The following is a 25,634-nucleotide window of genomic DNA, read 5'->3' on the forward strand; positions in this document are numbered from 1 at the left end:
CCACCTTGCTTTCCAGCACGGTTATGTACTTCTCGTGTTTTGTTCCACCTCCTGGATCGCTCTCCCGTGGGTTTCCTGATTCTGAACCACTTGATCAATCGAAGCCTTAATCGGGTCCAGCGTGTCCTTCTTCAGCTTGGCGAAGCAATCCTCGAAAAACTTCACCCGCTGCTCCGTCGACCACTGTGCCGTCTCCCCGCGGCCCTTGCTCTCCGCCACGCTGTCCCGCGTTACCAGCTCTGCTTGCGTCTCCCTTATAGGGCTTTGTCGTCTCACACGTTCACTTCTGGTCCAATTCTCCATACACCGGAGGGGGATGTCTCCTCACTGCCTCACTCTTCACTGCTTTATCCCACAAAATCCAAAACAAACCGGGGGAAAAAGGTCCAAAAGTCCGTTACAGGCGGGAGCTATCAAATGTGCGACCTACCACTCCTTGTCCGCCTCCGGAAGTCGGGCGGGCGGATTGTTGTTGTATGGTTGAGGTTTGTGAAGATTGGGCTGAGGGGGGGGGATGTTTATTTTACCATGTTGATGTCATTGTTTTTGTTACTGTTATAAAAATTTTCAAATACCTCAATTAAATATTATTTTTAAAGAAGGAAGGGGGACGGAGAGGAAGCCAGTTAGCCTCACATCTGTCAGAGGGAAAATGTTGGAAGCCCTAATTAAAGACGTTCATTGAAGCCAAGAATAAAGGGACGTTGAAAAATTCAAAGTAATCGGGCAAAGGCAACATGGTCTTGTGAAAGGGAAATCACGTTTGACCAATTTACTGGAGTCCTTTAAAGACGTAACATGCTGCGAATAAAGGGGAACCGCTGGATGTACTGGACTTAGATTTCCAGCAGATATTTTCTAAGGTGCGACATCAAAGGTTATCGGGGAAAATAAAACTTGGTGGTGTGGGCGGGGGGGGGGGGGGGGCGGGGGGGGGGGGTAACACGTTGGCATGGGTGGAAGGTTGGTTAGTTAACAGGACACAAAGAGTAGGTTAAATGCGTCTTTTTCGCTTTCGCAAGTTGGTGAGCCACAGGAATCAGTGCTGTGACCTCAACTGTTGACAATTTATATAAATAACATGGACGGAGGGACAAAAGACACCAGTTAAATTTGCTGATGACACAAAGATAGGTGGGGTCGTAAGTTGTGAAGAGGACGTACGGAGGCGACAAGGGGACATAGATAGGGTAAGTGAGTGAGCAAAGATCTGGCAGAAGGGATATAATTTGGGCAAATGTGAAACTGTCTATTTTGGCAAAAGGAATAATAAAAAAGATAATTATCTAAGTGATAAGACATCCCAGGTGAGTACGCTAACTTACTGGGCCCCTGTGGCCATCTTTACTTCAGGGAAACACTGCAAATACAGGATTCCTATTCACCACATGTGCAGCCAGTGCCGGTTAAGAAGGGCAACAGAAAGACCCAAGACTGTTTTCTGATATTTTTGCGCTCACCGTATTGTTTACATTGTTGGTATCCAGGGGCAAAAGGTCAAGCCTGGGGTGCCTCACAGCTTCAGTGGTGCAGTCTTCCTGTGGCCTGGGACCATCATCCTCCCCACTCCCGTCAGTGGGACAACTGGGTTGACTCATCTCAGCACTCGTGTCTGTAAAAGCTGTCACCTCACCGTTCTCCTGCCCACCATTATATTCACTCTCTCCATTCTGCAACAAGAAGGACACAGTATATATATCAGCACCTTTAACAAACTCAGTGAGCTATTCTTCATGGTCCGCGTGACTCGAAGGCAACGATTTGGCAGACAATTCACAAGTAATGAGATGAACGCCCAGTCGACCACTTTGAATGTTGGTGCCCACCCCTTGGCCTGAGTCAGAAAGTCACGTGTTCACACCCAGTGTCCACACCCAGTGTCCACACACACTGTCCACACCCAGTGTCCACACACACTGTCCACACCCAGTGTCCACACCCAGTGTCCACACACACTGTTCATAACCAGTGTACACACACACTGTCCATACCCAGTGTCCACACCCACTGTTCATACCCAGTGTCCACACACACTGTTCATACCCAGTGTACACACCCACTGTTCATACCCAGTGTCCACACACACTGTTCATACCCAGTGTCCACACACACTGTTCATACCCAGTGTCCACACCCACTGTTCATACCCAGTGTCCACACACACTGTTCATAACCAGCGTCCACACCCAGTGTCCACACCCAGTGTCCACACACACTGTCCACACCCAGTGTCCACACACACTGTCCACACCCAGTGTCCACACACACTGTTCATAACCAGTGTACACACACACTGTCCATACCCAGTGTCCACACCCACTGTTCATACCCAGTGTCCACACACACTGTTCATACCCAGTGTCCACACCCACTGTTCATACCCAGTGTCCACACACACTGTTCATAACCAGCGTCCACACACACTGTCCACACACCCAGAGTCCACACACACTGTTCATAACCAGTGTACACACACACTGTCCACACCCAGTGTCCGCACACACTGTTCATACCCAGTGTACACACCCACTGTTCATACCCAGTGTACACACACACTGTTCATACCCAGTGTCCACACACACTGTTCATACCCAGTGTACACACACACTGTTCATAACCAATGTACACACCCACTGTTCATTCCCAGTGTACACACCCACTGTCCACACACAGTGTCCACACACACTGTTCATAACCAGTGTACACACACACTGTTCATACCCAGTGTCCACACACACTGTTCATAACCAGTGTACACACACACTGTCCACACCCAGTGTCCACACACACTGTTCATACCCAGTGTCCACACACACTGTCCACACCCAGTGTCCACACACACTGTTCATACCCAGTGTCCACACCCAGTGTCCACACACACACTGTCCACACCCAGTGTCCACACACACTGTTCATAACCAGTGTACACACTCACTGTCCACACCCAGTGTCCACACACACTGTTCATACCCAGTGTCCACACACACTGTCCACACCAAGTGTACACACACACTGTTCATACCCTGTGTCCACACCCACAGTTCACACCCAGTGTACACACACACTGTTCATACCCAGTGTCCACACCCACTGTTCATACCCAGTGTACACACACACTGTTCATACCCAGTGTCCACACCCAGTGTACACACACAGTGTTCATACCCAGTGTCCACACCCACTGTTCATACCCAGTGTACACACTCAGTGTACACGCTCACTGTTCATACCCAATGTACACACACTCTGTTCAAATCCAGTGTACACACACACTGTTCATAACCAGTGTCCACACCCACTGTTCATACCCAGTGTACACACACACTGTTCATACCCAGTGTACACACACACTGTTCGTACCCAGTGTACACACACACTGTTCGTACCCAGTGTACACACACACTGTTCACACCCAGTGTCCACACACACTGTTCATACCCAGTGTACACACACACTGTCCATACCCAGTGTACACACACACTGTTCATACCCAGTGTACACACCCACTGTTCATACCCAGTGTACACACCCACTGTTCATACCCAGTGTACACACACATTGTTCATACCCAGTGTACACACACACTGTTCGTACCCAGTGTACACACACACTGTTCGTACCCAGTGTACACACCCACTGTTCGTACCCAGTGTCCACACACACTGTTCATACCCAGTGTACACACACACTGTCCATACCCAGTGTACACACCCACTGTTCATACCCAGTGTACACACACTGTTCATACCCAGTGTCCACACCCACTGTTCATACCCAGTGTACACACCCACTGTTCATACCCAGTGTCCACACACACTGTTCATACCCAGTATCCACACACACTGTTCATACCCAGTGTACACACACACTGTCCATACCCAGTGTACACACACACTGTTCATACCCAGTGTACACACCCACTGTTCATACCCAGTTGACACACACACTGTTCATACCCAGTGTACACACACACTGTTCATACCCAGTGTACACACACACTGTCCATACCCAGTGTACACACCCACTGTTCATACCCAGTGTACACACACACTGTTCATACCCAGTGTCCACACCCACTGTTCATACCCAGTGTACACATCCACTATTCATACCCAGTGTCCACACACACTGTTCATACCCAGTGTCCACACACACTGTCCACACCCAGTGTCCACACATACTGTTCATACCCAGTGTCCACACACACTGTTCATACCCAGTGTCCACACACACTGTTCATAACCAGTGTACAGACACACTGTCCATACCCAGTGTCCACACCCAGTGTCCACACCCAGTGTCCACACACACTGTCCACACCCAGTGTCCACACCCACTGTTCATACTCAGTGTACACACACACTGTTCGTACCCAGTGTACACGCACACTGTTCATTCCCAGTGTCCACACCCACTGTTCATACCCAGTGTACACACACACTGTACATTCCCAGTGTACACACGCACTGTTCATACCGAGTGTACACACACACAGTTCATACCCAGTGTACACACACACTGTTCATACCCAGTGTACACACCCACTGTTCATACCCAGTGTACATACCCACTGTCCATACCCAGTGTCCACACCCACAGTTCATACCCAGTGTACACACACACTGTCCACACACACTGTTCATACCCAGTGTACACACACACTGTCCACACACACTGTTCATACCCAGTGTCCACACCCACAGTTCATACCCAGTGTACACACACACTGTTCATACCCAGTGTTCACACACACTGTCCACACACACTGTTCATACCCAGTGTCCACACCCATTGTTCATACCCAGTGTACACAGACTCTGTTCAAACCCAGTGTCCACACCCACTGTTCATACCCAGTGTACACACCCACTGTCCATACCCAGTGTCCACACCCACAGTTCATACCCAGTGTACACACACACTGTCCATATCCAGTGTCCACACACACTGTCCACACCCAGTGTACACACACACTGTCCACACACACTGTTCATACCCAGTGTCCACACACACTGTTCATACCCAGTGTACACACACTCTGTTCAAACCCAGTGTACACACACTCTGTTCAAACCCAGTGTCCACACCCACTGTTCATACCCAGTGTACACACACACTGTTCATACCCAGTGTAAACACACACTGTTCATATGCAGTGTCCACACACACTGTTCATACCCAGTGTACACACCCACTGTTCATACCCAGTGTACACACACACTGTTCATACCCAGTGTACACACCCACGGTTCATACCCGGTGTCCACACCCACTGTTCATACCCAGTGTACACACACACTGTTCATACCCAGTGTACACACTAACTGTTCATACCCAGTGTACTCACCCACTGTTCATACCCTGTGTACACACACACTGTCCACACTCAGTGTCCACACACACTGTTCATACCCAGTGCACACACCCACTGTTCATACCCCGTGTACACAGACACTGTTCATACCCAGTGTCCACACGCACTGTTCATACCCAGAGTACACACACACTGTCCACACACACACTGTCCATACCCACTGTTCATACCCAGTGTACACACACACTGTCCACTGACACTGTTCATACCCAGTGTACACACACACTGTTCATACCCAGTGTACACACCCACTGTTCATACCCAGTGTGCACACCCAATGTTCATACCCAGTGTACACAGACACTGTTCATAACCAGTGTCCATACACACTGTTCATACCCAGTGTCCACATACACTGTTCATACCCAGTGTACACACACACTCTTCATACCCAGTGTACACACACACTGTTCATACCCAGTGTACACACGCACTGTTCATACCCAGTGTACACACACACTGTTCATACCCAGTGTACACACCCACTGTTCATACCCAGTGTACACACACACTGTTCGTACCCAGTGTACACACACACTGTTCGTACCCAGTGTACACACACACTGTTCATACACAGTGTACACACCCACTATTCATGCTCAGTGTACACACACACTGTTCATACCCAGTGTACACACACACTGTTCATACCCAGTGTCCACACACACTGTTCATACCCAGTGTACACACACACTGTTCATACCCAATGTACACACACACTGTTCATACCCAGTGTACACACGCACTGTTCATACCCAGTGTACCCACACACTGTTCATACCCAGTGTCCACACCCACTGTTCATACTCAGTGTACACACACACTGTTCGTACCCAGTGTACACACACACTGTTCATTCCCAGTGTCCACACCCACTGTTCATACCCAGTGTACACACACACTGTCCACACACACTGTTCATACCCAGTGTACACACACACTGTCCACACACGCTGTTCATACCCAGTGTCCACACCCACAGTTCATACCCAGTGTACACACACACTGTTCATACCCAGTGTACACACACACTGCCCACACACACTGTTCATACCCAGTGTCCACACCCATTGTTCATACCCAGTGTACACACACACTGTTCATACCCAGTGTACACACCCACTGTTCATACCCAGTGTCCACACACACTGTTCATACCCAGTGTCCACACACACTGTTCATACCCAGTGTACACACACTCTGTTCAAACCCAGTGTACACACACTCTGTTCAAACCCAGTGTCCACACCCACTGTTCATACCCAGTGTACACACACACTGTTCATACCCAGTGTACACACACACTGTTCATATGCAGTGTCCACATACACTGTTCATATCCAGTGTACACACCCACTGTTCATACCCAGTGTACACACACACTGTTCATACCCAGTGTACACACCCACTGTTCATACCCGGTGTCCACACACACTGTTCATACCCAGTGTACACACACACTGTTCATATGCAGTGTCCACACCCACTGTCCATACCCAGTGTCCACGCACACTGTTCACACCCAGTGTACACACCCACTGTTCATACCCAGTGTCCACACCCACTGTTCATACCCAGTGTCCACACCCACTGTTCATACCCAGTGTCCACACCCAGTGTTCATGCCCAGTGTCCACAGACACTGTTCATACCCAGTGTACACACACACTGTCCACACACACACTGTCCACACACACTGTTCATACCCAGTGTACACACCCACTGTTCATACCCAGTGTCCACACACACTGTTCTTAACCAGTGTACACACCCACTGTTCATACCCAGTGTCCACACAGACTGTTCATACCCAGTGTACACACCCACTGTTCATACCCAGTGTCCACACCCAGTGTCCACACACGCTGTTCATACCCAATGTACACACACACTGTTCATACCCAGTGTACACACCCACTGTCCACACCCAGTGTCCACACCCAATGTACACACACTGTTCACACCCAATGTACACACACACTGTTCATACCCAGTGTACACACCCACTGTCCACACCCAGTGTACATACCCACTGTCCACACCCAGTGTACCCACCCAGTGTACACACGCACTGTTCATACCCAGTGTACACACACACTGTCCACACACACTGTCCACACGCACTGTCCACACCCACTGTTCATACCCAGTGTTCACACCCACTGTCCATATCCAGTGCCCACACACACTGTCCACACCCAGTGTACACACACACTGTCCACACACACTGTTCATACCCAGTGTACACACACCCTGTTCATACCCAGTGTACACACCCACTGTTCATACCCAATGTACACACCCACTGTTCATACCCAGTGTACACACACTGTCCACACCCAGTGTACACACACACTGTTCATACCCAATGTACACACCCACTGTTCATACCCAGTGTCCACACCCACTGTTCATACCCAGTGTACACACACACGGTTCTTAACCAGTGTACACACCCACTGTTCATACCCAGTGTCCACACCCAGTGTCCACCCACACTGTTCATACCCAGTGTACACACACACTGTTCATACCCAGTGTACACACACACTGTTCATACCCAGTGTACACACACACTGTTCATACCCAGTGTATTCACCCACTGTCCATACCCAGTGTCCACACACACTGCCCACACACACTGTTCATACCCAGTGTACACACACACTGTTCATACCCAGTGTACACACACACTGTTCGTACCCAGTGTACACACGCACTGTTCATACCCAGTGTCCACACACACTGTCCACACACATTGTTCATACCCAGTGTACACACGCACTATTCATACCCAGTGTACACACACACTGCCCACACACACTGTTCTTACACAGTGTACACACACACTGTCCACACACACTGTTCGTACCCAGTGTACACACGCACTGTTCATACCCAGTGTACACACACACTGCCCACACACACGGTTCATACCCAGTGTACACACGCACTGTTCATACCCAGTGTACACACACACTGTCCACACACAGTGTTCATACCCGGTGTACACACACACTGTCCACACACACTGTTCATACCCAGTGTACACATGCACAGTTCATACCCAGTGTACACACACACTGTACATTCCCAGTGTACACACGCACTGTTCATACCCAGTGTACACACCCACTGTTCATACCCAGTGTACACACACACTGTACATTCCCAGTGTACACACGCACTGTTCATACCCAGTGTACACACACACTGTTCATACCCAGTGTCCACACACACTGTTCATACCCAGTGTCCACACCCACTGTTCATACCCAGTGTCCACACCCACTGTTCATACCCAGTGTACACACGCACTGTTCATACCCAGTGTACACACACACTGTTCATACCCAGTGTACACACACACTGTTCATGCCCAGTGTACACACACACTGTTCATACCCAGTGTACACACACACTGTTCATACCCAGTGTACACACACACTGTTCATGCCCAGTGTACACACGCACTGTTCATACCCAGTGTACACACCCACTGTTCATACCCAGTGTACACACACACTATACATTCCCAGTGTACACACGCACTGTTCATACCCAGTGTACACACCCAGTGTCCACACCCACTCTTCATACCCAGCGTCCACACCCACTGTTCATACCCAGTGTCCACACCCAGTGTACACACACAGTGTTCATACCCAGTATACACACTCACTGTTCATACCCAGTATACACACTCACTGTTCATGCCCAGTGTACACACACACTATACATTCCCAGTGTACACACGCACTGTTCATACCCAGTGTACACACCCAGTGTCCACACCGACTCTTCATACCCAGTGTCCACACCCACTGTTCATACCCAGTGTCCACACCCAGTGTACACACACAGTGTTCATACCCAGTATACACACTCACTGTTCATACCCAGTATACACACTCACTGTTCATACCCAGTGTACACACACAACGTCCACACCTAGTGTCCACACACACTGTTCATGCCATGTGTCCACACACACTGTTCATACCCAGTGTACACACCCTCTTTTCATACCCAGTGTCCACACCCACTGTTCATACCCAGTGTACACACCCACTGTTCATACCCAGTGTACACACACACTGTTCATACCCAGTGTCCACACACACTGTACATTCCCAGTGTACACACCCACTGTTCATACCCAGTGTACACACCCACTGTTCATAGCCAGTGTACACACACACTGTTCATACCCAGTGCACACACCCACTGTTCATACCCAGTGTACACACACACTGTTCATACCCACTGTTCGTACCCAGTGTACACACACACTGTCCATACCCAGTGTCCACACCCAGTGTTCGTACCCAGTGTACACACACACTGTCCATACCCAGTGTACACACACACTGTTCATACCCAGTGTACACACACACTGTTCATACCCAGTGTCCACACCCACTGTTCGTACCCAGTGTACACACACTGTACATTCCCAGTGTACACACCCACTGTTCATACCCAGTGTACACACCCACTGTTCATACCCAGTGTACACACACAGTGTTCATACCCAGTGTCCACACACACTGTACATTCACAGTGTACACACCCACTGTTCATACCCAGTATACACACCCACTGTTCATACCCAGTGTACACACACACTGTTCATACCCAGTGTACACACACACTGTTCATACCCAGTGTACACACACTATTCATACCCAGTGTCCACACACTCTGTTCATACCAGTGTCCACACACACTGTTCATACCCAGTGTACACACACACTGTTCATGCCCAGTGTACACACACACTGTTCATACCCAGTGTCCACACACACTGTTCATACCCAGTGTACACACCCACTGTTCATACCCAGTGTACACACACACTGTTCATACCCAGTGTCCACACACACTGTTCATACCCAGTGTACACACACGCTGTCCACACCCAGTGTCCACACACACTGTTCATACCCAGTGTACACACACACTGTTCATACCCAGTGTACACACACACTGTACATTCCCAGTGTACACACACACTGTTCATACCCAGTGTACACACACACTGTTCATACCCAGTGTCCACACACACTGTTCATACCCAGTGTACACACCCAATGTTCATACCCAGTGTACACACCCACTGTTCATACCCAGTGTACACACACACGGTTCATACCCAGTGTCCACACACACTGTTCATACCCAGTGTACACAAACACTGTCCACACCCAGTGTCCACACACACTGTCCACACCCAGTGTCCACACACACTGTTCATACCCAGTGTACACACACACTGTACATTCCCAGTGTACACACACACTGTTCATACCCAGTGTACACACACACTGTCCACACCCAGTGTCCACACACACTGTTCATACCCAGTGTACACACACGCTGTCCACACCCAGTGTCCACACACACTGTTCATACCCAGTGTACACACACACTGTACATTCCCAGTGTACACACACACTGTTCATACCCAGTGTCCACACACACTGTTCATACCCAGTGTACACACACACTGTCCACACCCAGTGTCCACACACACTGTCCACACCCAGTGTCCACACACACTGTTCATACCCAGTGTACACACACACTGTACATTCCCAGTGTACACACACACTGTTCATACCCAGTGTACACACACGCTGTCCACACCCAGTGTCCACACACACTGTTCATACCCAGTGTACACACACACTGTACATTCCCAGTGTACACACACACTGTTCATACCCAGTGTACACACCCACTGTTCATACCCAGTGTCCACACACACTGTTCATACCCAGTGTACACACCCAATGTTCATACCCAGTGTACACACCCACTGTTCATACCCAGTGTACACACACACGGTTCATACCCAGTGTCCACACACACTGTTCTTACCCAGTGTACACACACACTGTCCACACCCAGTGTCCACACACACTGTCCACACCCAGTGTCCACACACACTGTTCATACCCAGTGTACACACACACTGTACATTCCCAGTGTACACACCCACTGTTCATACCCAGTGTACACACACACTGTTCATACCCAGTGTCCACACACACTGTTCATACCCAGTGTACACACCCACTGTTCATACCCAGTGTACACACACACTGTCCATATCCAGTGTACACACACACTGTTCATACCCAGTGTACACACACACTGTTCATACCCAGAGTACACACCCACTGTTCATACCCAGTGTACACACCCACTGTCCATACCCAGTGTCCACACCCACTGTTCATACCCAGTGTCCACACACACTGTCCATACCCAGTGTACACACACACTGTTCATACGCAGAGTACACACCCACTGTTCACACCCAGTGTACACACCCACTGTTCATACCCAGTGTCCACACTCACTGTTCATACCCAGTGTACACACCCAATGTTCATACCCAGTGTACACACACACTGTTGATACCAATTGTACACACCCTCTGTTCATACCCAGTGTACACACACACTGTTCATACCCAGTGTACACACACACTGTTCATACCCAGTGTACACACACACTGTTCATACCCAGTGCACACACCCACTGTTCATACCCAGTGTCCACACTCACTGTTCATACCCAGTGTACACACACACTGTTCATACCCAGTGTACACACACACTGTTCATACCCAGTGTACACACCCACTGTTCATAGCCAGTGTACACACACACTGTTCATACCCAGTGACCACACACACTGTTCATACCCAGTGTACACACCCACTGTTCATACCCAGTGTACACACCCACTGTTCATACCCAGTGTACACACACACTGTCCACACCCAGTGTACACACCCACTGTTCATACCCAGTGTCCACACACACTGTTCATACCCAGTGTACACACCCACTGTTCATACCCAGTGTACACACCCACTGTCCATACCCAGTGTCCACACACATTGTTCATACCCAGTGTACACACCCTCTGTTCATACCCAGTGTACACACACACTGTTCATACTCAGTGTACACACCCGCTGTCCATACCGAGTGTCCACACACACTGTTCATACCCAGTGTACACACACACTGTTCATACCCAGTGTACACACCCACGGTTCATACCCAGTGTACACACACACTGTTCATACTCAGTGTACACACCCGCTGTCCATACCGAGTGTCCACACACACTGTTCATACCCAGTGTACACACACACTGTTCATACCCAGTGTACACACCCACGGTTCATACCCAGTGTACACACACACTGTCCATACCCAGTGTCCACACACATTGTTCATACCCAGTGTACACACCCACTGTCCATACCCAGTGTCCACACACACTGTTCATACTCAGTGTACACACCCTCTGTTCATACCCAGTGTACACACACACTGTTCATACCCAGTGTACACACCCACTGTTCATACCCAGTGTACACACCCACTGTCCATACCCAGTGTCCACACACACTGATCATACCCAGAGTACACACACTGTGTCCACACCCAGTGTCCACACCCAGTGTCCACACCCAGTGTCCGCACCCAATTTCCACACCCAGTGTCCACACCCTGTGTCCACACACACTGTCCACACCCAGAGTCCACACACACTGTCCAGACACACTGTCCACACCCAGTGTCCACACACACTGTCCACACCCTGTGTCCACACCCAGAGTCCACACCCAGTGTCCGCTCCCAATGTCCACACCCAATGTCCACACCCAGTGTCCACACCCTGTGTCCACAGCCAGTGTCCACACACACTGTCCACACCCAGAGTCCACACCCAGTGTCCACACCCAGTGTCCACACACAGTTTCCACACCCAGTGTCCACACCCAGTGTCCACACCCAATGTTCACACACACTGTCCACACCCAGTGTCCACACACACTGTCCACACCCAGTGTCCCCACCCAGTGTCCCCGCCCAGTGTCCACACCCAGTGTCCCCACCCAGTGTCTACTCCCAGTGTCCACACCCAGTGTCCACACCCAGTGTCCCCACCCAGTGTCCACACTCAGTGTCCACACCCAGTGTCCACACACACTGTCCCCACCCAGTGTCTACACCCAGTGTCCACACCCAGTGTCCTCACCCAGTGTCCACACACACAGTGTCCACACCCAGTGTCCACACACACTGTCCACACCCAGAGCCCACACACAGTGTCCACACCCAGTGTCCACACCCAGTGTCCACACACACTGTCCACACCCAGTGTCCACACCTAGTGTCCCCACCCAGTGTCCCCACCCAGTGTCCACACCCAGTGTTCACACCCAGTGTCCACACCCAGTGTCCCCACCCAGTGTCCACACCCAGTGTCCACACCCAGTGTCCCCACCCAGTGTCTACTCCCAGTGTCCACACCCAGTGTCCACACCCAGTGTCCCCACCCAGTGTCCACACTCAGTGTCCACACCCAGTGTCCACACACACTGTCCCCACCCAGTGTCTACACCCAGTGTCCACACCCAGTGTCCTCACCCAGTGTCCACACACACAGTGTCCACACCCAGTGTCCACACACACTGTCCACACCCAGAGCCCACACACAGTGTCCACACCCAGTGTCCACACCCAGTGTCCACACACACTGTCCACACCCAGTGTCCACACCCAGTGTCCCCACCCAGTGTCCACACCCAGTGTCCACACCCAGTGTCCACACCCAGTGTCCACACACACTCTCCACTCCCAGTGTCCACACTCAGTGTCCCAACCCAGTGTCCACACCCAGTATCCACACCCAGTGTCCACACCCAGTGTCCACACACACTGTCCACTCCCAGTGTCCACACCCAGTGTCCACACACACTGTCCACTCCCAGTGTCCACACCCAGTGTCCACACCCAGTGTCCACACACACTGTCCACACACACTGTCCACTCCCAGTGTCCACACCCAGTGTCCACACCCAGTGTCCACACCCAGTGTCCACACACACTGTCCACTCCCAGTGTCCACACCCAGTGTCCACACCCAGTGTCCACACACACTGTCCACACACACTGTCCACTCCCAGTGTCCACACCCAGTGTCCACTCCCAGTGTCCACACACACTGTCCCCACCCAGTGTCTACACCCAGTGTCCACACCCAGTGTCCACACACACTGTCCCCACCCAGTGTCCACACACACTGTCCACTCCCAGTGTCCACACCCAGTGTCCACACCCAGTGTCCACACCCAGTCCATGAGTGGAATTCACTGGTCACTGATGTGAATCACAAGTTCTCCCCCCCCTTCCCCCCACAGGGCTCCAGATATCACTTCAGTGGAATGGAACGCGATTTAAGCTGCCAAAGCCTACCTGCCCACCTTCCCCCACAGGCTTCTCCTTCACACGTTTGCTCTCAGCCCCCTTTACCCATTCTGGCCTTCACTACCTCCTTTCAGGGCGGAGTCCGAAGTGAGAATGGATCCAGTGGCCTTCAGTCACAGCTCCAGCAGGGGGCGCTGCCTGTGGGACAAGGCTAGGGGCAGAGTGAGCACCAACAGGACGCTGACAAGCAGAGGCCCAGGTGGCGGAGGCGGATCCATCGTCCACGAGTCCCCTATCCACAGATGAGTGAGAGGCTGCGATTGTCCAGAGATCAGGTAGTCACAGACGCCACCTGCTCCATAAAGACCTGACGCCACGTGAGGGCAGCACTCAGTTTCTTTGTCCGCTGGCTCATTCCGGGAATCAACCGGGGACCTGCGCGGCCTTTGACGGTCACAGCCGGTTTGCGGCCGAGCTAGGCGCTGGATGACGAACAGTTTGGCCATCCCGAGGGTTTTCCTTCACAGTAACACTTGGCAGGCCCCAGTGAATCAGCAAGGACAGAGGGCTGGATTCTCCGATTTGAAGACGGTGCTGACGCCGGCGTGGGAACAGAGACGTTTTACGCCCGAAAGAACGACTCAAAAGCTGCACCGATCCTCTGCCTGGTGGGGGTTACCAGGCACGCAGCGGAAAGCCCCCGGTTTCAGCTGCGGTTACGTCTGAAGAGTTCCCGGGTCCGTGGCCATGCCTGGCGGCGGCCTGCAGAGGGCCGTGCCGTGCATCGTAGCGCCGGCCGCGCGAGGACCCGGTCTGCCAAACAGTGCCCCCCAATTGGCCAGGCTCGCCACCCCCCGGACCAGCCCCGCCAGTGCTCCCAGCCCCTGCCAAAGCCCCTCCTGCCTGCAGAACGGGTCGCACCCGACTGTGGCCGCGCAGGACTCCGTCCGCAGCCGCCAAGCCCGATTCACGGAAATAAACACGCCGGACACCCACGCCGCCGGACACCCACGCCGCCGGACACCCACGCCGCCGGACACCCACGCCGCCGGACACCCACGCCGCCGGACACCCACGCCGCCGGACCCCCACGCCGCCGGACACCCACGCCGCCGGACACCCACGCCGCCGGACACCCACGCCGCCGGACACCCACGCCGCCGGACACCCACGCCGTCGGACACCCACGCCGCCGGACACCCACGCCGTCGGACACCCACGCCGCCGGACACCAACGCCGCCGGACACCCACGCCGCCGGACACCCACGCCGCCGGACACCCACGCCGTCGGACACCCACGCCGCCGGACACCCACTCCGCCGGACACCCACGCCGCCGGACACCCACGCCGCCGGACACCCACACCGCCGGACACCCACGCCGCCGGACACCCACGCCGTCGGACACCCACTCCGTCGGACACCCACTCCGTCGGACACCCACGCCGCCGGACACCCACGCCGCCGGACACCCACGCCGCCGGACACCCAAGCCGCCGGACACCCACGCCGCCGGACACCCACGCCGTCGGACACCCACTCCGTCGGACACCCACTCCGTCGGACACCCACTCCGTCGGACACCCATGCCGTCGGACACCCACGCCGCTGGACACCCACGCCGTCGGACACCCACTCCGTCGGACACCCATGCCGTCGGACACCCACGCCGCTGGACACCCACGCCATCGGACACCCACTCCGCCGGACACCCACGCCGCCGGACACCCACGCCATCGGACACCCACTCCGTCGGACACCCACTCCGTCGGACACCCATGCCGTCGGACACCCACGCCGTCGGACACCCACGCCGTCGGACACCCATGCCGTCGGACACCCACGCTGCCGGACACCCACGCCGCCGGACACCCACGCCGTCGGACACCCACACCGCCGGACACCCACTCCGTCGGACACCCACGCCGTTGGACACCCACGCCGCCGGACACCCACGCCGTCGGACACCCACGCTGCCGGACACCCACGCCGTCGGACACCCACACCGCCGGACACCCACGCCGCCGGACACCCACGCCGTCGGACACCCACGCCGCCGGACACCCACACCGTCGGACACCCACGCCGTCGGACACTCACGCCGTCGGACACCCACGCCGTCGGACACCCACGCCGTCGGACACCCACGCCGTCGGACACCCACGCCGCCGGACACCCACACCGTCGGACACCCACGCTGCCGGACACCCACGCCGTCGGACACCCACGCCGCCGGGAACCCGGCCCATCGGGGGAAAGCCTCAGGTGACGTCCTGAGGCCTTCCATGTGTCGTGCGGTGTACTCTGCGAGGACGGGCTTTGGAGGGGACCGAGCATCGCAAAAGTGGCACCAAAGCCGATTGCGCCACCAATGGGGATTCCCCGGCCGATCGCCGAACGCGATTTCACCGCCGGACACCAGAGAATCCCGTCCACGTTGCGTGACGAGAGGCCATTCATTAAAGAGTCCTGAGCTTCCCTCTCACAATCTTGGAGGGTGAGCAACATTGAAAGGATAAATGAAGGTTCGGACCTTATCTGGCAGTGGGGCGGGGCTTGGCGGAATGGGGGATTGTTGCTTGTTTCTCTCAACGCTACTGCTTAGAAATGTTGCACGAATCAACAACTCAGTCAAACACAGGGCCCGGGATTTTCCTGCTCTCACACCGCAGGGATCAGCCAGTCCCACCGAATGTGAAACCCTGCCGGTTGAGGATTCCAGCGTCGGCCAATAGCGGCCCTCACGGCGGCAGGTTATGCGAGGGGAAAGGACGATGTCGCCATCGCATTTGATGCTGCTTTTGAATATTCTTACACCGCTCCCGCGAAGCCTCGTGAACTGTTTGACGACAACGTGCATTTAGAACATAGAACATGCAGTGCAGAAGGAGGCCATTTGGCCCATCGAGTCTGCACCGACCCACTTAAGCCCACACTTCCGCCCTATACCCGTAACCCAATAACCCCTCCTAACATTTTTTGGACACTAAGGGCAATTTATCAAGGCCAATCCACCTAACCTGCACGTCTTTGGGCTGTGGGAGGAAGCCGGAGCACCCGGAGGAAACCCACGCAGACACGGGGAGGACGGGCAGACTCCGCACAGACAGTGACCCAGCGGGGAATCGAACCTGTGACCCTGGCGCTGTGAAGCCACAGTGCTATCCACTTGTGCTACCGTGCTGCCCTCAAAATAATGAGCTGCCCCAATAAAATTGAATGCCAGCCACATAAGGGGATATTGAGGAGCTATTCCAAGGCTGGCCAATAGGTTTAGGCTTGAGGGAACATCTTTTAAAATTATTTCCTGGGATGTGGGGGTCACTGGCAATCCATTTGTCGCCCATCCCTAATTACCCACAGATTGATCGCCTTGCAGAGGGCAGTTAAGGGTAACCCATTTTGCTGTGGGTCTGGAGTCACTTGTAGGCCAGACCGGGTGAGGATGGCAGATTCCCTTCCCTGAAGGGCATTAGAGTAGGGAGTGTCATGTGAGAGTACCTTTAGGAAATGGAGCTGCTCACGTTACTGGAGTGATGTCAGAGTGTGGGTGGAGCTGAGCTCTACTTCTGCTTTTTAGTTTCAGTTTGAGAAAAGCTTGGGCGTGTCTGTGTTTTTCAGTGAGCTGCATCTGGAGTTAAAACAAAGGGCTGTACCGTTGATCTCTGCCATCCAAAGACTATCTATGGATCATTTGGTGAACCCAGAATTGTAAAATGTCTCAGTATTGAATGTAAACCTCATGTGCTCCTGTTTGAAGGTTTGTTAAGTCTTTTGGATGATAAAAGGACAGCTTACAGAGTTACTTAGTGTTGTATTCTTTGGGGTTGTATTTGAATTAATGGTTGCTAAGATGTTCACTATTTGTTTTAAAAAAGGTTAACTTTGTTTAACATTGTTTTGCTTTAAAAAATACTTTTCCATTTCTGCTGTACCACACCTGTAGAGTGGGTCGTGTGCTCCCCATCCCACAATCTATTAAAAGTTGTTGGTCAGGTGAACTCCATGATACACTTTGGGGTTGTCTAAACACTGGCCCATAACAGGAGGGAGGAGGTTTCCGGAGCTGAGGGCCCAGACAGCCAAAAATGTGGCCGCTAAATGCGAAGGGATTAAAACTGCGGGATTCTCAAGAGGCCGGAACTGGAGGAGTGCAGCTATCTCGGACGGCCCTGGAGGCTGGAGGAGGTTACGTGGATTCAGATGGACGAGAGGTTGAGGTTCAGCATCTGACCGCCTCAGGCCCGGGCCTCTGCTTGCAGCCTCTTCACGGGGCAGCTGGTGGGGCACCGCCAATTCCCAGATCCTTCGCCGTCGTTGAGACAAAATCCTGGAACGCCCAACCTAACGGCGCTGCGGGCGCACCTTCACCAGACGGGTTGCCACGGTTCTAGAAGGTAGCTCACCGTCAACCCCTTCAAGGGTGATGCACGATCAATTACGATGAGACGAGAGGAGAGAGTACTCGAGGCTTTATGACGCAGAGATGTGTGGCCTCCTGCAGCTGCTGCCGAAATGGCTACAGCTCGGAGAGCACACACATTTATACTCCGCCTACTGGGCGGAGCCAGCAGGCAGGGGTCTACCCCTGTACATGTCGTACAGGGGCCTTACCGTATTACCCCTCGTATGCGGTCTATACAATACAACAGTGGTGACTACCACAAAGGGCGAAAAGGAACGACCAACTTTCCAGCAATCCCGCACACCCCTAGATCAAACTGAAATTAAAAAATTGCCCACCACGATCTTCCAACAATGCATTTCACCGGAGAGGAAATCTAGACAGGAGGGGGTGCTCGCTCACAGTCTGTTCTTTCTGTGGATTGAATCATTCTATTCTCCGCTCCGTCTCCTCACCCCCGCCCCCATCGTCCTCCTCGCACCATAGGCACGCCCACCGATTGTCCACTCAGTCTCCGGAACTCGGCTGTGGAATTCTTCAACCAAATCAACATCCGGCAGAGGGACTGAGGCGGCATTTGGGGCAATACGGTTCCATCGCCAATTGGCCAGGGTGAGGAGCAGGAGCTTGGGCCCGAGAGAAATTCTGCCCAAAATCTACCCGTTGGAAAGAAACCCCGCCCACTAAATCCTTGAACCTCCCAATCAGCACAACTTAGAATTAGACTTCAATAATAATAATAATCTTTATTCGTGTCACAGTGCAATGAAGTTACTGTGAAAAGCCCCTAGTCGCCACATTCCGGCGCCTGTTCGGGTACATGGGGGGAAGAATTCAGAATGTCCAATTCACCTAACAGCACGTCTTTCGGGACTTGTGGGAGGAAACCGGAGCACCCGGAGGAAACCCACGCAGACACGGGGAGAACGTGCAGACTCCGCACAGACAGTGACCCAAGCTGGGAATCGAACCTGGGACCCTGGAGCTGTGAAGCAACAGCGATAACCACTGTGCTACCGTGCGTGGAATTCCTTCAGTGCAGAAGGAGCCCATTCGGCCCATCAAGTCCGCACCAACCCTCAGAAAGAGCATCCTACCTCGGCCCACGTTGCCCACCCTATCCGATAACCCCGCCTAACCTACACATCTTTGGTCCGTGGGAGGAAACTGGAGCACCCGGAGGAAACCCACGCACACACGGGGAGAACGTGCAGACAGTCACCCGAGACTGGAATCGAACCCGGGTCCCTGGCGCGGTGAGGCAGCCGTACTGACAACTGCTATCATCCCACAGATGAAGTTGGAATCAATAATGCTAAAGGCGTCTTGGCGGTTCAATGGACCACGTTCCGCAGCGACCAGAGGGCAGGGGTCAGAGGTGGAACCGAGAAGGAGGGAGGTGTTTTGTTATGCTCCTGATGTAGCATAAGCTGCTTCCTTGATGTACACTCTGACAAAGGAAGGTTCGGACTCACAGTTAGCTTCAACACGTTTATTAAACTATTAACAATTCTCCTACTCGGATTCGACTCTCCTGTTAATCTTGCTAAAGCAACTCAGACTGACAAACCAGTCTGCTACAATCCACGTGGTGGGAGTGATGTTCAATCAACCCCGTGTCTGTACTCAGTGAGTGTCTCCACTGGAAAGAGACTGAGCATGTGTGATGTGTCCTTTTATATGGGTTGGTGTAATGCCTCCCTGTGGTAGTGTCACCTCTGTGTGTATCGTGACTGCCCATTGGTCGTGTCCTATCTTACTGATCTATTGGTTGACTGTCTGTGAGTCATGTCTCTTGTGCTCCCTCTAGTGTCTAGCTAGTCTACGTGTATTTACATTAACCCCTTGTGTATTTACAATGATGGATATCACCACAGGAGGAAGAGGGGAAATACTGGGGGGTAGGGGTCTGAGAAATGGTTAATGAAGCCAACTCACCAGGCCGCTGTCCGCACTGATATCGGGTTCTGAGGGTTGTGGCGCGGGCGATGTTTCCTCCGCGAGTGCGTCTCCCGCCCACATCGGAGTAGGACTGTTGTCCGCCTGATTGGCTGGCTCAGTGAGCATCTCCAGATAGGGGGATGGGTCGGTCTGCTCCTCCTCCTCCCCTCTGCTGCCGCCACGGGAGTCCGGCTCTGGCGCTGCTTCGCTCTGACCTTCCGCAGGCAGGTCGCCACGGGCGCTTAGTGAGGCTGCGTCCGGATTACTGTCCCCCGCACCTGCTGATCCACTCTGAGCCTCTGTCTCCGTCATTCCTCCTTCCTCCATCCCGCTCTCAGCTCCCACCTCCTCACACTGCAACACAAAGACAACTATTTCACAAAGGGATGAACTTGATTCCGTTTATCTCACCTTTCAGTCCACAGGGCATCTCAAACAGCGAATGGAGTCCATACATGCTGCAGGCATTAAGGTAACGTGGAAAACACAGGAGTAAAGATAGCCAAATCCCGCAAACTGTAATCAGATAATCACCAGGAAATCAGCTAATTTCGGCGATTTTGTCTCCGGAATGACCAAGGCAAGAACTCCGTCTTTCTCGGACACGCCGGCATCTTTTGCGCCTAACTGAAACAGCAGCAGATATTGGGCCAAACTTTGATCTGAGAGACAGCAAAACAAATTGTAGGAGCTCCCAGCACTGACTCTCTGACAGTGCAGCACTACCTCAGTACTGACTCTGACACTGCAGCACTCCCTCAGTACTGACCCTCTGACAGTGCAGTACTCCCTCAGTGCTGACCCTCTGACAGTGCAGCACTCCCTCAGTACTGACCCTCTGACAGTGCAGCACTCCCTCAGTACTGACCCTCTGACAGTGCAGCACTCCCTCAGTACTGACCCTCTGACAGAGCAGCACTCCCTCAGTGCTGACCCTCTGACAGCGCAGTGTTCCCTCAGTACTGACCCTCTGACAGTGCAGCACTCCCTCACTACTGACCCTCAGACAGTGCAGCACTCCCTCAGTACTGACCCTCTGACAGTGCAGCACTCCCTCAGTACTGACCCTCTGACAGTGCAGCACTCCCTCAGTACTGACCCTCTGACAGTGCAGCACTCGCTCAGTACTGACCCTCTGACAGTGCAGCACTCCCTCACTACTGACCCTCAGACAGTGCAGCACTCCCTCAGTACTGACCCTCTGACAGTGCAGCACTCCCTCAGTACTGACCCTCTGACAGTGCAGCACTCCCTCACTACTGACCCTCAGACAGTGCAGCACTCGCTCAGTACTGACCCTCTGACAGTGCAGCACTCCCTCACTACTGACCCTCTGACAGTGCAGCACTCCCTCACTACTGACCCTCAGACAGTGCAGCACTCCCTCAGTCCTGACCCTCTGACAGTGGAGCTTTCCCTCAGTACTGACCCTCTGACAGTGCAGCACTCGCTCAGTACTGACCCTCTGACAGTGCAGCACTCCCTCAGTACTGACCCTCAGACAGTGCAGCACTCGCTCAGTACTGACACCGAGGTCGAACGACACCGGCGGGTCTCGGGCTCTCTCTGCGTCTAGTCGGCACATCCTGCGCGGAGAATGGCCCCCGATCGGCGCCGGGGTGGCGTCGCGATTCTCCGAAACGGCCACGGGGCCAGGGAATCCCGCCCAGGCTGTCGAGCAGCAACTGTGGAGAGAGTACGAAGGAGTGGGTGACTCAGCCAGCAGCAACTTTTCACCAACATGAGATCTGATGGAGCTTTTTGGAGTTCTTATTTGGGGGAGTTATTTTGGAGGTGCCAATTATAAAAGGTTCCTCAAGTCACTGCTACTAACACAGGTCGTCTCACAAAGGTTTGCTGTGCAATGTCTGCTTGTTTATCCTGATGTATTGTCTCGCATTGACAATCAACTTGAGCTGACAAATTCAGGAAGAAAGGTAAGCGAATACGTTACTCAACACCAGTAAATGCTTGGTTCAGCCCAGTCGCAGACAGACGCAGGCCTTGTTTACAGGCAGTTGAGAAATCACGGAAATGTGTGGTGAGTTTATTTGAAAGATAACACACAGCAACTGGGGGACAGAAACACTCCTTCAGTACTCAGAGGGCACTGGGTACAGAAACACTCCTTCAGTACTCAGAGGGCACTGGGCACAGAAACACTCCTTCAGTACTCAGAGGGCACTGGGCACAGAAACACTCCTTCAGTACTCAGAGGGCACTGGGTACAGAAACACTCCTTCAGTACTCAGAGGGCACTGGGTACAGAAACACTCCTTCAGTACTCAGAGGGCACTGGTTACAGAAACACTCCTTCAGTACTCAGAGGGCACTGGGTACAGAAACACTCCTTCAGCACTCAGAGGGCACTGGGCACAGAAACACTCCTTCAGTACTCAGAGGGCACTGGGGACAGAAACACTCCTTCAGTACTCAGAGGGCACTGGTTACAGAAACACTCCTTCAGTACTCAGAGGTCACAGAGCACGGAAACACTCCTTCAGTACTCAGAGGTCACTGAGCACGGAAACACTCCTTCAGTACTCAGAGGGCACTTGGCACAGAAACACTCTTTCAGTACTCAGAGGTCACTGAGCACGGAAACACTCCTTCAGTACTCAGAGGGCATTGGGAACAGAAACACTCCTTCAGTACTCAAAGGGCACTGGGCACAGAAACACTCCTTCAGTGCTCAGAGGGCACTGGGTACAGAAACACTCCTTCAGTACTCAAAGGGCACTGGATACAGAAACACTCCTTCAGTACTCAGAGGGCACTTGGCACAGAAACACTCCTTCAGTACTCAGTGGGCACTGGGTACAGAAACACTCCTTCAGTACTTAAAGGGCACTGGCACAGAAACACTCCTTCAGTACTCAGTGGGCACTGGGTACAGAAACACTCCTTCAGTACTCAAAGGGCACTGGGTACAGAAACACTCCTTCAGTACTCAGAGGGCACTTGGCACAGAAACACTCCTTCAGTACTCAGTGGGCACTGGGTACAGAAACACGCCTTCAGTACTCAAAGGGCACTGGGTACAGAAACACTCCTTCAGTACTCAGAGGTCACAGAGCACGGAAACACTCCTTCAGTACTCAGAGGTCACTGAGCACGGAAACACTCCTTCAGTACTCAGAGGGCACTTGGCACAGAAACACTCTTTCAGTATCAGAGGTCACTGGGTACAGAAACACTCCTTCAGTACTCAGAGGGCACTGGGTACAGAAACACTCCTTCAGTACTCAGAGGTCACTGAGCACGGAAACACTCCTTCAGTACTCAGAGGGCATTGGGAACAGAAACACTCCTTCAGTACTCAAAGGGCACTGGGCACAGAAACACTCCTTCAGTGCTCAGAGGGCACTGGGTACAGAAACACTCCTTCAGTACTCAAAGGGCACTGGATACAGAAACACTCCTTCAGTACTCAGAGGGCACTTGGCACAGAAACACTCCTTCAGTACTCAGTGGGCACTGGGTACAGAAACACTCCTTCAGTACTCAAAGGGCACTGGCTACAGAAACACTCCTTCAGTACTCAGAGGGCACTGGGTACAGAAACACTCCTTCAGTACTCAGAGGGCACTGGGTACAGAAACACTCCTTCAGTACTCAGAGGGCACTGGGTACAGAAACACTCCTTCAGTACTCAAAGGGCACTGGGCACAGAAACACTCCTTCAGTGCTCAGAGGGCACTGGGTACAGAAACACTCCTTCAGTACTCAGAGGGCACTGGGTACAGAAACACTCCTTCAGTACTCAGAGGGCACTGGGTACAGAAACACTCCTTCAGTACTCAATGGGCACTGGGTACAGAAACACTCCTTCAGTACTCAAAGGGCACTGGATACAGAAACACTCCTTCATTACTCAGAGGGCACTTGGCACAGAAACACTCCTTCAGTACTCAGTGGGCACTGGGTACAGAAACACTCCTTCAGTACTCAAAGGGCACTGGGTACAGAAACACTCCTTCAGTACTCAGAGGGCACTTGGCACAGAAACACTCCTTCAGTACTCAGTGGGCACTGGGTACAGAAACACTCCTTCAGTACTCAAAGGGCACTGGGTACAGAAACACTCCTTCAGTACTCAGAGGGCACTTGGCACAGAAACACTCCTTCAGTACTCAGAGGGCACTTGGCACAGAAACACTCCTTCAGTACTCAGTGGGCACTGGGTACAGAAACACGCCTTCAGTACTCAGAGGGCACTGGGTACAGAAACACTCCTTCAGTACTCAGAGGGCACTTGGCACAGAAACACTCCTTCAGTACTCAGAGGGCACTTGGCACAGAAACACTCCTTCAGTACTCAGTGGGCACTGGGTACAGAAACACGCCTTCAGTACTCAGAGGGCACTGGGTACAGAAACACTCCTTCAGTACTCAAAGGGCACTGGGCACAGAAACACTCCTTCAGTACTCAAAGGGCACTGGGTACAGAAACACTCCTTCAGTACTCAGAGGGCACTTGGCACAGAAACACTCCTTCAGTACTCAGAGGGCACTTGGCACAGAAACACTCCTTCAGTACTCAGTGGGCACTGGGTACAGAAACACGCCTTCAGTACTCAGAGGGCACTGGGTACAGAAACACTCCTTCAGTACTCAAAGGGCACTGGGCACAGAAACACTCCTTCAGTACTCAGAGGGCACTGGGTACAGAAAC

The 25,634-nt window shown here is 52.9% G+C and overlaps 1 protein-coding gene across 1 annotated transcript in view; it reads right to left on the bottom strand.

Moving 5' to 3' along the window:
- The window catches only part of LOC140390350 (uncharacterized), a 209,423-nt gene that overhangs the window by 69,576 nt on the left and 114,213 nt on the right, over window positions 1-25,634 (bottom strand). The window contains exons 2-3 of the mRNA XM_072475423.1: window positions 20,957-21,313; window positions 1,461-1,670 (exon numbers count right to left, since the gene is read on the bottom strand). Of these exons, the coding sequence (XP_072331524.1) occupies window positions 1,461-1,670; window positions 20,957-21,286 (540 nt within the window). The 5' untranslated portion in view covers window positions 21,287-21,313. The remainder of the gene's footprint in view (window positions 1-1,460; window positions 1,671-20,956; window positions 21,314-25,634) is intronic.

Source organism: Scyliorhinus torazame, chromosome 14, assembly GCF_047496885.1.
Source record: "Scyliorhinus torazame isolate Kashiwa2021f chromosome 14, sScyTor2.1, whole genome shotgun sequence".
Classification (NCBI taxonomy): Eukaryota; Metazoa; Chordata; class Chondrichthyes; order Carcharhiniformes; family Scyliorhinidae; genus Scyliorhinus; species Scyliorhinus torazame.